The 15914-nt window shown below is 41.7% G+C and overlaps 2 protein-coding genes across 6 annotated transcripts in view; one reads left to right on the top strand and one right to left on the bottom strand.

The window, feature by feature from the left end:
* Atg1 (serine/threonine-protein kinase unc-51-like protein Atg1) overlaps nucleotides 1-9143 on the top strand; it is a 47247-nt gene extending 38104 nt beyond the window's left edge. For 3 of the 5 annotated variants that reach the window (XM_028315836.1, XM_028315839.1, XM_028315840.1), the window contains 7 exons: nucleotides 843-1015; nucleotides 1746-1863; nucleotides 4511-4551; nucleotides 5496-5583; nucleotides 6091-6209; nucleotides 7282-7420; nucleotides 8324-9143. In XM_028315836.1, the coding sequence (XP_028171637.1) occupies nucleotides 843-1015; nucleotides 1746-1863; nucleotides 4511-4551; nucleotides 5496-5583; nucleotides 6091-6209; nucleotides 7282-7420; nucleotides 8324-8409 (764 nt within the window). In that variant the 3' untranslated portion in view covers nucleotides 8410-9143. Of the gene's footprint in view, nucleotides 1-842; nucleotides 1016-1745; nucleotides 1864-4510; nucleotides 4640-5495; nucleotides 5584-6090; nucleotides 6210-7281; nucleotides 7421-8323 lie in introns of all 5 variants that reach the window. The other 2 variants (XM_028315838.1, XM_028315837.1) reach the window with 2 other exon arrangements.
* A 236-nt stretch (nucleotides 9144-9379) lies between these two features.
* Nucleotides 9380-13438, bottom strand: thoc5 (THO complex subunit 5). Its single transcript, XM_028315841.1, has 5 exons — nucleotides 13238-13438; nucleotides 12734-12871; nucleotides 11113-11403; nucleotides 10694-11033; nucleotides 9380-10606 (listed from the first exon to the last, which is right to left on the bottom strand). Exons 1-5 carry the CDS (start codon nucleotides 13331-13333, stop codon nucleotides 9399-9401), a joined length of 2073 nt encoding a protein of 690 aa, XP_028171642.1. The 5' UTR covers nucleotides 13334-13438; the 3' UTR covers nucleotides 9380-9398.
* Nucleotides 13439-15914: the final 2476 nt, after the last annotated feature.

The raw sequence follows: 15914 nt of genomic DNA, 5'->3' as shown, positions 1-15914 counted from the left end.
TTATGTTAATTAGCGACAGCAACACGCTCAATTAATTTCCTATTCGCGTTTGAAAAGTTGGTTCGATATTAATCTTTTGTAAAAACTAAAATAGTCTTTATAACCAGCGAAGTCACTGAGACTTGCTTTTTATTAACAGTTTTAATTAATCCATATCTACAACAATTCATTCAGCGCTGTGACTGTTGTTAGTTTAAACGAACTTTTAGCCAGCCGCACTTTGGGTACGTTTTCGCACGGATGTATAATCCGAATATAGTCTATGGGAGTGATGCCAAATTTGTCATTGGAGCATCGGACTCATTCATGTGTACAACAAGCACATTTCAAGTTCACACATATTTAGATGGTTCGACCTTGATACAACTTTAAAATTAATTATTAACAAGACAAAGGTTCCGAAACTCAGATAATATTGTATGCGGCTTATGCTCTGCTACTTACCGCCCATTAGGTGCTCAGATTGTGTTTTGTTTAATCTAACTAAAAATATAAATAAACTCGACTTTCAATGAGGTCATTAACCACGCTCTAGTGCGCAAAGGCAAAAAAGCCATCGCGCTCGCTGACGCTAAAGCTCTCATCACACGAAAACGTACCCTATGTGCGTACAACTGAAGGGTCGCATTGACGCGTAGGCTCCTCAAAAGAAAAACCATCGCGCTCGCTGACGCTGAAGCTCCCATCACACGAAAACGTACCCTATGTGCGTACAACTGAAGGGTCGCATTGACGCGTAGGCTCCTCAAAAGAAAAACCATCACGCTCGGTAACGCTGAAGCTCCCATCACACGAAAACGTACCCTATGTGCGTACAACTGAAGGGTCGCATTGACGCGTAGGCTCCTCGCCGCCAGTGTCGCTGACGCTGAAGGCCAGCAGCGAGGGCGCGGGCGGCGGCGGCTCGCCCAAGCGCGGCGTGGCGCTGCCCGACGCGCTGCTGCGCGGCCTCAAGCTGCACCAGCCAGAGCCGCCCGTCTACATCCCCAACCTGCAGGAGGAGACCATCCTGGCGGTGAGTACTCATGTTCAAAGCAGGGTTCGAACATATCCTTATGATATACGATATAATTATATAATAATGATATTTCTGATAAATATCGGATATTTTCGAACCCTGGTTGAAAGTAACAATGCTGGCGCTTATATTCCTGGGCCCCGATTGCATTCAATATTTTCAACTGCAATGCGACTGGATGACGAACGAACATCAACTGTTATGACAAATTTTAATCTGTATCACGGTGTCATTTTGACAGCTAGTTCAAACGAATTTTACTGTGTTAGTACAGCAAATGTTCGTGACACGTTTGACTTGCATGTAAGAAAAAGTAGTAGCTACACCGTAGTTTAAAACTAAGGTGCTCGGAATTTTAATGAAAAGTGATTAAATACATTATTTAGTCTTTGTTTACGCGTGAATTTTACCGCGATTCCGAATTTCACATTAGCTGAAATGAAAATGGAGTGTGACTGGAATGTACACAGGAGATGAAACGCAATCGAATTGGAGACATTACAAATTAGCGCAATCGGGGCGCTTGCCGCCGTTTGTCACTGACATGCCACCCAGAACACTTGTGATTATGCGTGGTTTACATTTATCTAAAGCCCTGCAATCTCTGTTGCGTAATTCAGTAACAACGTAAGACGCATGTATCAAGATACTCTTTACATGTGATTAATTAGTAAAAATAATTGTTGTTATCTCTTGATGAAATGCTACAAAGTGTTTCATGTCGCAGGAGGAGCACAGCAAGGTGTTCTCGCAGCTGAACTTCGTGCTGATGCTGGCCGAGCTGCTGGCCGACCTGGCCGTGTCGTGCGGCGCGCCCATCGCCGCGCTCATGGACGCCTCCGACGGTCAGCATATTATGTACTACTAGCGGCCGCCCGCGACTTCGTACGCATGGATCCCGTTTTACCCCCTTCATCTATCTTACGCGATTTAGATTTTTTAATACAAATGTTTTTTCCCGCTAACCCCCGTTCCCGTGGGAATTTTGCAATATCCTGTTGTAACTAAGCTTTAAGTTTACTAAGGTACCTGCATGACAAATTTCAAGCGTCTAACTTAAGCGGTTTAGATTTTTCATACAAAAGGATTTTCCCGCTAATGCCCGTTCCCGTGGGAATTCCTAAGTATCCTATAACCTGCCCAGGAGTATGAAGAATAATTGTACCAAGTTTCGTTAAAATCCGTCGAGTAGTTTTTGTTTCTATAAGGAACATACAGACGGACAGACAGACAGACAGACAGACAAAAATTTTACTGATTGCATTTTTGGCATCAGTATCGATCACTAATCACCCCCTGATAGTTATTTTGAAAATATATTTCATGTACAGAATTGACCTCTCTACAGATTTATTATAAGTATAGATTACACACCTGGATGCGAGCGGCGCAGGGTCTTTGTGGAAATCCTTGGGGGAGGCCTTTGTCCAGCAGTGGACGTCTTTCGGCTGAAACGAACGAACGAACACAACTAGCTTTTGCCCGCGGCTTCACCCGCGTGATATTTAGTTTGTCACAGATCGTCATGAATTATAGCCTATACGTTATTCTAGGTTATAAACAATAATACTGTAAAGTTTCATCAAAATCCGTTCAGTAGTTTTTGCGTGAAAGAGGAAAAACATCACAATCCAAACTTTCGCATTTATAAAATTAGTTAGTAGGATATTCTTCGCTAACATGAGCAATGAGCATATTACATACCATTCATGTTACATATTAACCCTCAATCGCTCAATGGTAATTTTACAGTACCATAATACATAACCATATTATTTTGAACTTTGTTGCCTCGTGCTAAAGTTCAAAAACAATAAAATATTTTAACTAGCTTATCCGATTAAGGGTTAGACCGCGACAGAATCGTATGCGTTTAATACAATTCCTAGTCATTCATTCACGTCATTGTGCACCGAGTGGTGGTGTCTTAAAGCTCCATGAAACATTACTAAGGTCCATTTGAAAGCATATTGAAAAAAAAAATCTTTGTGACATTAGTATGGGCGGCACACATATCATCATTCTTGAAATGACGCACTAAAGACTAGCACGATGATTGACTGTCACCACTACGTTATCGACTTATAAAGCGGTAACTGAAAAAACTTACAAATAAAGAGCTTGCCAAATTGCCGTCCGCCCTCGCCCAGCGCGTTCTTACGTCAAAGTCGCTGTTTATGCTGATGTTTAGTTTTACGCCATCATTATATTGAACGAATACTATTATGAAACTAGCATCCATTGCGCCATGGAAATGACTGCAAATAGAGCGTGGGTAGTAAGAGTAGGCGCACACCGTTGATTTTTCGACGGCCGATAGTTTAGTCGGACAGTGGATCAGTATGGGAGTGCGCACACTACGCCGATTCGATTTGGCCGATTCTTCATACAAATTAAAATCGGGCACAACTATCGGCCAACTAAAAATCAATGGTGTGCGCCTACTCTTAGGCTTGATTTCCTCCTACGCTGACGTCGGTCGCGTACATCGGTCGAGGGTATGAATAAACACAATGTTCTATGAATCACCGCACTGCAACGCCGTCGTCAGCGGCAGATGATTACATAGAACTAGTGTGTAATCGTGCGCGCCGCTGACGTCGGTCACCGATGTCAGCCTAAAAGGAAATCAAGCCTTAGTATGGGAAAACTTTCGGCACTCCAGTCTTATGACCTATATGTTTTCTACACAAAGAAAGGTAGAGTTATTAAATGTACCAAGTTGAAGATACAGTGTTGTTTGAAGTGTTTTCTGTCTATTTATAATTTGTACGCACTACTAGCTACTATACTCAACATCAAATAAACCGCACCTTCCGCGACGCGAACTTTAACGATTTTCTTCTGACACAATCATGGTGCCCCAACAATATTGGTGTCATTTGAAAGCCCAATAAATATCCTTAAAGAAAAACACATTTAATTTCTTAATAAATGATTAACATATACCATAAATGTGACTTGAAAAAATACCTTACTTTGGGCCCACCTATGGGATCATTTAGACCAATTTTTATGGTTATAAAACCAAATAATGATCTCACGTGTCCTCTTTAACAGATGGATAGCGATTAATCCCAACTTAACAGTTTTATAGCCATAAAAGTTGGCTCTACGTAGCGTAACTACCTATTTTTTGAAGAAGTGACTCTGGATCCTTCTAAAGACACATTTTTGGGGTAAAAACCTTTCCTTTAATGAAATGAAGGTTAGAACTAGCCTTTCAAATGGTGCCAATATTGGTGGGAAGTGGGGAAGCATACGTTTGAAAATGCTTGTCGCGGGAGGTGCGATTTATTTGATGTCGAGTGTATATCCTAGTACCCATCAGATAAGTTTTATTTTTCTTCTTTTCGTGTCGAAATCAAACCTACACAGTGTCAGCCCAAAACTCCGCCACCAGAGTGGCGTTGTCAGCAGCATACATCAGATCCTAGATATTGCGTTATAAAATGTCCAAAGTATTTTATTTTTATTTATGTGTTACTGCAGAGCGCTGCAACGAGAGCGTTCGCCTGGGGCTGCTGGTGCAGGCCATGCAGGCGCTGGCGGCCGGACTGCGCCTCGCCGCCGCGCACTACCGCAGCCGCACGCTGCAGCCCACGCCGCAAGTGCGCAACGGTCAGTAGCATAGGGATCCAGGCTGGGGCTGCTGGTGCAGGCCATGCAGGCGCGCGCACTACCGCAGCCGCACGCTGCAGCCCACGCCGCAAGTGCGCAACGGTCAGTAGCATAGGGATCCAGGCTGGGGCTGCTGGTGCAGGCCATGCAGGCGCGCGCACTACCGCAGCCGCACGCTGCAGCCCACGCCGCAAGTGCGCAACGGTCAGTAGCATAGGGATCCAGGCTGGGGCTGCTGGTGCAGGCCATGCAGGCGCGCGCACTACCGCAGCCGCACGCTGCAGCCCACGCCGCAAGTGCGCAACGGTCAGTAGCATAGGGATCCAGGCTGGGGCTGCTGGTGCAGGCCATGCAGGCGCGCGCACTACCGCAGCCGCACGCTGCAGCCCACGCCGCAAGTGCGCAACGGTCAGTAGCATAGGGATCCAGGCTGGGGCTGCTGGTGCAGGCCATGCAGGCGCGCGCACTACCGCAGCCGCACGCTGCAGCCCACGCCGCAAGTGCGCAACGGTCAGTAGCATAGGGATCCAGGCTGGGGCTGCTGGTGCAGGCCATGCAGGCGCGCGCACTACCGCAGCCGCACGCTGCAGCCCACGCCGCAAGTGCGCAACGGTCAGTAGCATAGGGATCCAGGCTGGGGCTGCTGGTGCAGGCCATGCAGGCGCGCGCACTACCGCAGCCGCACGCTGCAGCCCACGCCGCAAGTGCGCAACGGTCAGTAGCATAGGGATCCAGGCTGGGGCTGCTGGTGCAGGCCATGCAGGCGCGCGCACTACCGCAGCCGCACGCTGCAGCCCACGCCGCAAGTGCGCAACGGTCAGTAGCATAGGGATCCAGGCTGGGACTGCTGGTGCAGGCCATGCAGGCGCTGGCGGCCGGCCTGCGCCTCGCCGCCGCGCACTACCGCAGCCGCACGCTGCAGCCCACGCCGCAAGTGCGCAACGGTCAGTAGCATAGGGATCCAGGCTGGGGCTGCTGGTGCAGTTAATCACTAATCTCCTTCACTCAATTACTTAGGGCCCTCGCCCACGGCTACTAACGCGCGTTAGTCGCATTTGCAACGCACTACAGAAGTGATGCCAACGCGATACTAACGCGCTACAGCAGCGCGACTGCACCGCTACAAAAAGTCGCCGTTGGCGAGGGCCCATAATCACTCACCCACTCACTCAATCACCAACTTACAGTTGTACAACACTGAACCGTCCCAGCTATGACATTGTCAGGAGGGGACAACCATATAATTAAGACATTTACAGAAGGACGCTACTATCTATTCAGGGTTTATTAGTTCTGGCTTTTGTCACTTGGATGTTTCAGAATCGATTCATTAAACTCACAAATTCTTATGACTGTCGTTGTAAAAAGTTATATTATTGACAATAATATAACTTTTTAACATCTAGATACTGTGCTGTTATGTATGAATGAATGTTTCTTTTTATTTGCAGTTGTGTCAGTGATGAACGGCAAATACAAATGCATCGTCAACGAATCGAGAAGGCTCCATGAAGCGGGCGTCACCCCTGCCGTCTGTGATAAAATTCTTTACGAGCACGCCATTGAACTGGTAAGATTTGTGCAAATTATACATAAAATAACAGTGTGATAAGTTGATAAGATCCACTTCCAGAGTTGCAAATAGCTTTTCCGTTAAATAATTTCCAGATCAATAAATAATAACTCAACTTGTGAAATTGTCTATCTGTTTTAAACACCCGCATCAGAGTTGGGTTCACTTCGTTGTCTTAAAAAGATGAGATTTCGTGCTGAAACACGTCAAAAGGACATTTTAAAGCCATCGTGTCGGTCCAATTATGTCAGACGCCTACGGCCGTTTATCCTGCTATTAGGGTTTTCACCTAGACTGTCTGAAATTTCATTATGAAAACCTATAAAAGGACACGTTAGAGCTATCCGTCCGATTTAACTGTGTCATGCCCGTTTTCACCATCAATCCCTAATTTTTAAGTGACCCCTATGAAAACAAAATGCCTGTTATGTGTTACCATCTTCTTCTTATTCGTTACGCTCTTGGCAGAGCGGTCGTGGTCACTTTGAGGCGTTGTTCACATCGATTGTAGAGGCGGATACAACTCTCCGTGTGTTACCATAGGGGACACTTAAAAATTAGGGATTGATGGTGAAAACGGGCATTAGAGTCCTATATCTCTTAGGCCGACAATACACGGACCGCTTGAAGCAGTCAAGGTCGACAGCTTCAAGCTGCGACTGCACAGTGAACTGCAGAGTTCTATGGACGCACATACACGAACCGCTCGAATCAGTTGCAACTGCTCGAGCGGTTCGTTTATGTTTATCATTGGCTAACTGCTCGAGCTGCCCATGTATGGCGGGCCCAGTAGCGGCGTAAGGGGGGTGGCGGTGGGGGCGGTCCGCCCCGGGTGCCAAGCATCAGGGGGTGACACAAGTCGCGCAGATTAGTACTCACTGGCACATCTGCATGGCAAGTCTGCGGTCTTATGTCATGATNGGGGGGGGGGGGGGGGGGGGGGGGTTGGTGATCCGCCCCGGGTACCAACCCGTGCTACGCCACCACTGGGCGGGCCTTACAATCCTAATGTTGTGCTCATGAAGAAGCGAAGTGGTTGTAACGTTCTTGTCTTCTTCCCTGTGCGCAGTGTCAGATGGCGGCCATCGAGGAGCTGTTCGGCGACGTGAAGGAGTGCGAGCGGCGCTACGTGTCGGCGCAGGTGCTGCTGCACTCGCTGGTGCAGCGCCACCCGCTGCACCCGCACCACCGCACCACGCTCTCCAAGTGTAAGTCATTGTTTCATACTTTTTCAAATTCAATCATTTATTTGCTTCCAATGTGTGTTGCCAGTGATGGTATACGGATCTGAGACGTGGTCGCTTACTATGGGCCTCATAAGAAGGCTCGAGAACCAAAGTAACCGACATCGCTCGCAGAATTGCTAAAATCAAGTGGCAGTGGGCGGGGCACATAACTCGTAGAGACGATGGCCGTTGGGGCAGGAAAGTTCTCGAGTGGCGACCACGGGCTGGAAGACGTAGCGTGGGCAGACCTCCTACTAGGTGGACCGGCGACATCGTAAAGGTAGCAGGGAAGCGCTGGACGCAGACCGCTACCAATCGATCAACATGGAAAGCGTTGGGGGAGTCCTATGTTCAGCAGTGGACGTCCTATGGCTGAAATGATGATGATGATGATGATGATACACTGCAAATAGACCCATCCCAGTGTAACTTTAACCCTGCCACTGCATCAATCCAATCCTACTAATATTATAAATGCGAAAGTTTGGATGTCCCCTGGATGTTTGTTACTCTTTCACGCAAAAACTACTGAACGGATTTTGATGACTAAGGTATTATTGTTTATAACCCAAAATAACATATAGGCTATAATTTATGACGATCTGTGACAAACGTAATTTCACGCGGGTGAAGCCGTGGGCAAAAGCTAGTAGAACAATAAATAGAAGTCAGTAAGTTTCAGTGTTGAAAAGCAGCATAAGAAACTCGATCACCTTTCACCCCACGCGTTTACGTCTCGACGACTACTTGGTTTTGATCTGGATAAATTCCCTATCAGTAACTTTACTATTACGGGCGTCAGGAACATTTCTTTTGTTGCATTACTCTGACATTTTTTATTACTTATTATGCTGATATATCAGTTTACGTTTAATTTGTTTCCAGATCGAGACGCAGTACAAAGGCGGCTCAATTGCCTCAAGGGGCCGCGCAAAATCATGGATGTGAAGCTCGAGGCCGGGATCTCATAATGCAATACACAGCCAGCCACATAGACTTAAGCACACTCACGCAATATGAGAAGTGATTTTATTTTGTTCTCAAAAACTGAATCAGTGAGGGACAATATAATATTATAAAAAATGTATAAAAGGAGTAAGTGAATTATATCAATTAATAAATCATTGTATACAAATTGTTTAGAAATGAATGAAGATTACCAGAGATTGCAATAGTGAATTATATTTTTTTATGTGCAGTACAGTGCAAACAGTTCATGTAAGTTGTAGAATATTAGTCAACTAGATAAACATTTTAACGCTGCGGAAGATTCAGTAATCGCTTCGAAATTATTACAATATAGACTAGATGTGTGTCTTGCATCCCTATTGAATAAATGGTTGTATGTATTTATAAGGTTTGAAATGTAGTACAAGTATCTATTTGGAAGTTAGGCCTTGTACAACAAATTTTCAGTATCTTGTAAAATATATCTTTTCAGTCATCATGTTAGAAATAAAACATACCAACAAAAAAATAAAAAAAATGTAGAATGGTAGTATTGTTTCCAAATAAGTCTCATAGGTAAATTAACCATTTTATTATTACTATCTGTAGTGGATTATGTGAAATGAAAATTATGAAGTTATGCTATAGAGATCTCATTAACGACCAATAACATAACAAAGAGCATTTTTTAGACATAAGCAGAATTATTACGAAAAAACTGACCGTGTGTATTATTAATATTACTTGTCCTCCTCAAGTCATTATTTTCTCATTTTGACAAATTGTGATTATTATTATGTATTTCCACCCCCTTAAATAATGTCCAATGCTTTATTGAAATAAGAATAAAGACTGTTGTATTATAAATTTTTTGTTTTGTTTAATAAATACTTATTTTTAACATCATGAAATTGGCATATTATTTAAATTTTCTAATATTGCAAAACATAATTGGTTACTAGGTGCATAGTAGATGCAAAAAAACACGACAAATCAGGACTTCAAGTTTTATTTAAAACTGAACAAACACACCAGTCCCTTGGTTTACATACTTATATGGCTTAACTCTATTTCTACCTCTTACTGGGTTAAACATCACTTTGTCAGGTGGAAATTCTGATGAGCCTGTAGTTTCCAGTAAAATATCAAGGTACGTCAACAGTTTGGTCATCTGTGTAGATAAAGTATGCAGTTTTTCATCTTTAGTTCCCCAATCTGTGTTTATCACTCTTTCAATGTCTCTTATATCGTCATTAATTCCAGCATGGTGAGTGCCATTCCAATGAAGAGTTAGTGAAAAAATGGGAGCTTTCTTTGGATAATCACTTCTCAGTGCAACTAATGCTACTAATTTGGCAGACTGTCTTGTGATTATTGCTCTGTAAAGCATATCATTGCTGTTTACTAAACCCTCAGAAATTAAAAATGCAGTAGATGGCGATTGAGTGTATTCTGGCCACCCTACAGATTGCCATTGTGTTAATGATCCAGATAACCTTATAGGCCAAGAGGTTCCTTTAGAAGGCAATATCTTACCAGATTCTAGGTCTTGCAACTCTTTCATTAGTTCCACTCTAGATTTCAACCGTTTCTTCAATGTCAAAATGAAGTTTTCAACAGTAGTTACACTCAAAGAAGGACAAGGTTGTACAACTTTCATGCTTTTTTGATCATCTGTTAAGGTAGCCATAAAATCCAAACCACACATTCTCTGCGCCCATATGTATGGACGCCCAACTTCTGGAATGAAATACTGAAATTCTTCAGTTATTCCAGCAGCTTTGAGGAGATATGCAGTTGCTGGATGTGGAGAATCGTCACCAGTGTCGGATGGATAGAGTTCATTTAAAATACAATGTCCGTTCAAAACATCAGCAGCAGATACACCAGTAACTGGTTTTGAGAGAGTAACTGTAAACTTCACTACAATAATTTTCAAATTTAAAAGGTGTGAGAATATTAAGTTCAAAGCTGTGCCATCTTGCACAATAACTGATACTTGCACATGCAATGGATGTCTTCTAAATATTTCTTTCTTTTTAGCTTCTGCCTTCTCTTCTTTGGATATTTTTGAAGACCTGTGATGACGCTTCTTTTTCTCTCTTTGATCTTCATCATTATTCTCTTGGTCTGAGTCAGAATCATTAGACGCAACTAATTCGCTATCAACATTATTTTGCTGTTCCAATCTTCTTGCTTCATCTTCATCTCCAGTAATAGCTGAAAATTAGAAACAAATTCTCATGTTAAATATAATGTGCAATGGCTCTAATATTGGGCTTAAATTTTCAATTTTAACTTACTTACCAACTGTAACTGTTTTGGCGCCAAGGGCATCAGAATATGCACTAGAATTGGCATACAGTAAAAATAATGGAGGCGGAAGTAAGGAGGCTAATCTAGCTTCATCCCTTTTCTCATCTAATCTGAGAGCTAAACACTCTTGCAGTGGCTTGGTTGCTTTGAGTACATCTCGAAGATGAGGCGATAGAGCATCAAGCCTGGATCGTGCAGCAGCAATGGCAGCTGCAACTCTTTCTTTAGATGCAACAAGCTCACTGCATGCACCAGACAGCTCACGGCGCTGACGCAGTTCCCATTCAAGTCTTGCGAGCTGGAGTTGATGTTCATCTGATTTTGTAATCTCCTGTAAGAAATCATGATAAAAATTTATTACCAGAGTCACCATAACAAAAATTACAATCTTGTGGTCAAAATAACCTTACAGGGCGAGATACTTCAGCTGGAGCATCCTTGTAAAAATCTTCAAGTGGCACAAGTTCTATTTCTTCATCTTTTGATTTAAATTGGAGACATTTAGTGACTTCTTTATTGAGGTGGTCAGCTTCATACAAGAGGTTCTGCAAATGAAGGTGTGTAGAATCCACTCTTTGCTTTTCTTTGTGTAATGCATCACGGCCTGCTCTTGTCCGAACTTTTTCCAAGCGATTTAATTTCTTCAGAGCAACCAAATGCAATGAGGCTTCGACTCGCTTGATATTGATTTTTTCCTTAGCCTTAAATGAAACAAAACAAGATTACATAAAAAAAACAACAAATTAATAGGTAAGTACTAGAGATGGGCCGACTAGTCGCCGACTAGTCGGGAAAGCCGACTATTCGGCATCATTTGTAGTCGGCCGACTAGTGACGACTATTCGGCAAAATATGCCGATTATAATCGGCGCATTACAAAATTAAATATGTGAATGTAATAAATCTCATAATCACCAAGATGATTATCAGGTAGACCAAGGGCGTTTATCGAAACCACTTTTGACTGCAAAAATCAGTCAAAAGTGATTTCACCTGATTTAAAATTTTGGCAATCAGTCTAAATGTAAATGTCCGCAGAATAACAGCGTCCTGTTCTGGGGTCTACCTCAGAGCAGGACACAATGCTGAGCGGATGCCATTTTGGTCCACAAATGTGCAAGTATTGTAAACTGTACACTGTTATAATACATAGAATATGTTGGGCCAAATAAAATATTTTCTTTCTTTATTTAACTTTCTTTCTTAAATTCATACAAAGTTATGATGTTAAAAATACCAGGAAATCATCACAAATGTGTAAAGTTTATGCAATTTGTCCATAGAAAAATTATGACACTTTTTTTTCGGGGAAAAAATGCAAGGAATTGCATACCTACTCTGCGGGAAAGTGGTAGATTATGTGGGGCTCCTCTCATCGGAGGGATGAGGAATACCCACATATAACCCCTGAGTTCCGTCGATCGCCTTAGTGTGAAGAACTATAATCCGGACAAAGCCATCAACTATCACAGTCCGTCCCGGCAATTTCCCACCTGTATGGCGGGCCCTGCCTATCCGACGGTGGTGGTAGTAGTCCGTGCTATGTAGGCGGGGGTACCTACCCCCACGCCCTCAGCTTTCGATGCGCGCCGCGACAAGCGGTTCTCACTACATTTTGTCAATTTTTCCCAAATTGGGAAAAATTGAGGAGGCAAGCAGCCAAGCAGGAGGCGATCATATTCTCACCTCCCCTGACCCCTCCGTCGTCGAAAATTATGACATCTACCTTAGGTACTGTTATGTGATTGTAATGTTGCTTTTTATTTTTTCTAATATTAAATAAATCTTATTTCTCAAGAAGTTATAATAATATGTATATCTCTTAAGAAATCTAGATATTCAATCTTATTTCCTTGAGAAATCTAGATATTATTCTTCGGACAAGTAGGTATTAGAATGATCGGCATTGCCGATTAGTCGGCCGACTAATCGGCAATTTGAAAACCGATTAGTCGGCTAGTCGGTTAGTCGGCAAAGACCATAGTCGGCCCATCACTAGTAAGTACATATCTGGCATGTTACACTAATTACCTCCTCTGTGTCCTTATTTTTTAATTCTGCAATATCAGCAAATATTTGTCTGATTTCCTGACATATCTTTTTAAATAACTGTGCATCCTTCTCGGCAGGCCGCAACTGTGCCTCTGCTTCCTCGAATTCCACTACACGCTAAAACAAGACACTTGAAATGCATTATTATGTAAAGGTTTAAACTTGTAATCTAAGATTATCATACTAATATTATAAACGCGAAAGTTCGGATGTTTGTTACTTCTTCACGCAAAAACTGCTGAACGGATTTTGATGAAACTTTTCAGTATTATTGTAAGCCCAGAATAACACAGCGTTTTTCCGTTCTATACATGGCCAGAACGCACCCATAGGAGAACGAACACATACCCTATGTGTTATGATAATTTGACGATATGTGACAAACTAAAGTTCACGCGGGTGAAGCCGCGGGCAAAAGCTAGTTATCAAAGCAAAGGCTGCAACCAGCAAACGAAAGTCAGTTTGATGATCGCAAATTCTAACCTTATACACATCAGTTGGTCCTGGTTTACTACTCTCACTAGCAGAAGAATTTGAAGTTAATTTCCTGCGCTTTTTTACGACATCTTCTTTACCCATGATGAACGAGACAATTAAGAATCAAATCAATTAGAATTCCTAAATTTCCGAAATAAAGCCGAATGGCACAAACAAAAACCGGACAAGAATGCAAGAATGTGTCAACATGACTTACATGACAGTACTTATTTTTAATGTAGCAGATTTACGGTTACGACGACATTGGAATAAGTCTGTTTAGCCAAAAAATCCGTAATCTGTTTTTGGTTTGTCATCGAGACTTCGGGAGAGTCCATAGGAGAATCACAATCCAATCCCTAAGATAATGCTATATCAAAAATAGAAGTTCAAGAACGAGTACTAAACTATCACACCCAATCAATAAATAATGGATTTTTTACGCCGGAAGCTTTTCTCTTTGTTTCTCAACTTTTTACTTTGTGATTATGTGATGGAATATAGGTAGACCGTTCTTAACGAAGAATAGCAAAATGAGAAATAAAATATAACTCAGGACTGTTGAAATACAACCCCTTTTTTTGTACCTACCCGCTCGCTGGATACTATTTTAGGCTGTCGGAAAAGAACGCCGAAGCCATAACTAATATTAAAAAAAAAGAGTTAATGATTTAGCTGTAAAAAAAAAAACAAAATACCGTTCGGGTTCGAATCCGGGTTGAGGTCTTTTTTTATTTCTTGTAGTACTTTTAATTATTCTCATAGATGATACCTACCTACAGTAGGCAAACATTTATTTGATTGATTGTGGTTTGTAGATCGCTTTTAAGACAAGCGAATAGGTATAAGGCTCAAAATAAGGTGGGAACTATATTTCCACTGCCTCTTTTAAAGGCTTATCAAGTATGGAAAGAGTGTTGATCCACTAGTCATTCCTCAAATGGCCTTTACATCATATTGAAATTAAACACATTACCACTCCTTTGCGTCGCGCAGTCGGGTAATAATTAATAACTTAGATAAATATTTTGACTCTTATGTTCTTAACTCAAATGAATATTCAACCTATTCTGGTTCTCCTTAGGTCTGGCCTACATATTAAGGTCACCTCTACCAAAATTCATCAAAATTAGTTCAGCAGTTTAGGCGAACATAGATACAGACAGTACAGAGCGCGTTACTTTTAAGCTGTGATACAGTTTCTTTCGACTACACCTAACAAACAATAGTCTGTATCAGCAGCACAGAATATGTATTAGCTAAGTAAGTACCTCTCTAATACAAGGTATTTCAATCTACAGGCTGGAATTTTGTAATGCCTCCTGGAGGGAAAGTACTCTTAATACTGTACTGAAGATAGAAAATTTTATTCTAAGGAAACATTCCTTAATATTTAAGGAAAAGAAATAAAACTGCATTCAAATATTTCTAAAAATTTGCTTGCCACACCCGGGAATCGAACCAACTAAAATTTGTTAAAAATTACACCCTGTATTTTTATTGCATCGATCGTTAGGGTTAAGTATAAGGATGAAATCTCTCTAACAAACTTGATAAATCAAATGAAAGGAAAACGTTGAAATTTTAATCTTAAATTATTTTTATTATTTACAGAAAATTGTATAGTATGGTGGTTAATTTTCTAAAATCTTTGAATGCAGTTCTCTTTCTTTTCAAAAATAAAGAATGTTTTCTTTGAGTAAAATTTTCTATCTTCAGACAGTATTAAGAGTACTTTCCCTCCGTCGCATTACAAAATTCTATCCTGTATAGGATACGATAAAGCTGAAGAGTTTGTTTGTTTACTTGATCGAGGAAGGCTTTAGGCACATAACTAACATCGCTACAGCCAATAGGGAGCAGTAAAAGAAAAATGTTGCAAAAACGGGAAATATTATTCAAACTATTTTCACGCGTACCTATACGAAGTCGCGGGCGTAGCTAGTCATCGATATGGTGGGCTTAAGTACATACTATTAAAGAAGTAGGTATCAACTTCATATCGGATCATTCATTATAATTAAATTGCAATGTACCTAAGTATGAACTTCTAAAACGCAGCGTGGGACGTCCACCTACAAGGTGGACCGACGACATCGTAAAGGTAGCAGGGAAGCGCTGGATGCAGGCCGTTACCAATCGATCAACGTGGAAAGCATTAGGGGAGGCCTATGTTCAGCAGTGGACGTCCTATGGCTGAAATGATGATGATGATGATGAACTTCTAAAACGTTTCTTCCATTTAATTATTCAAAGAAAACAGCAAATAAACAACATGATGTGTATTTGTTGTTCTCGTTTTGCTGAGTGATTATACCTTTTATGGAAATTTGCTAGTTAAATACGACTAGGCGTAAGCGTAAGCTTTTATTTTCTCACCTTTTAGTTAGTACCTACTTATTCTGTGCCTTAGTTCATTATTATCTTACAGTTTTAAATCTCATGCCTGTATAGCCCGTGGTTTAAAAACTGTCTGTACGTTATCTTTAAATTTTACTTAGTTTCACACTTTATTCATTGTTAAATGAAATGATGACCAATTAAGTCCATTGAAGTAATAACATTTCTTTATTTACCATACAAGATAATGGTCGGCGGTCATTTTAACCGGGGTTGTAAGTAACTTGATAGCAGCATAATAACAAGCTGTTTCCAGTATGAGCAAACTCCAGTGAGCACGCCG

Source organism: Ostrinia furnacalis, unplaced genomic scaffold (genome assembly GCF_004193835.3).
Source record: "Ostrinia furnacalis isolate ACB-3 unplaced genomic scaffold, ASM419383v2 OfSCF5329, whole genome shotgun sequence".
NCBI lineage: Eukaryota > Metazoa > Arthropoda > Insecta > Lepidoptera > Crambidae > Ostrinia > Ostrinia furnacalis.
The sequence above is the reverse complement of the archived record's forward strand: the minus strand, read 5'-3'. Positions and strand labels throughout refer to the sequence as shown.

Coding starts and splice junctions, on each gene's coding strand:
- thoc5 (XM_028315841.1), bottom strand. CDS start 13,333: ATGGGTAAAGAAGATGTCGTAAAAAAGCGCAGGAAATTAACTTCAAAT. Junction 12,872..13,237: donor GACCAACTGATGTGTATAAG/GTTAGAATTTGC, acceptor GTCTTGTTTTAG/CGTGTAGTGGAATTCGAGGA. Junction 11,034..11,112: donor CAGCTGAAGTATCTCGCCCT/GTAAGGTTATTT, acceptor GATTTCTTACAG/GAGATTACAAAATCAGATGA.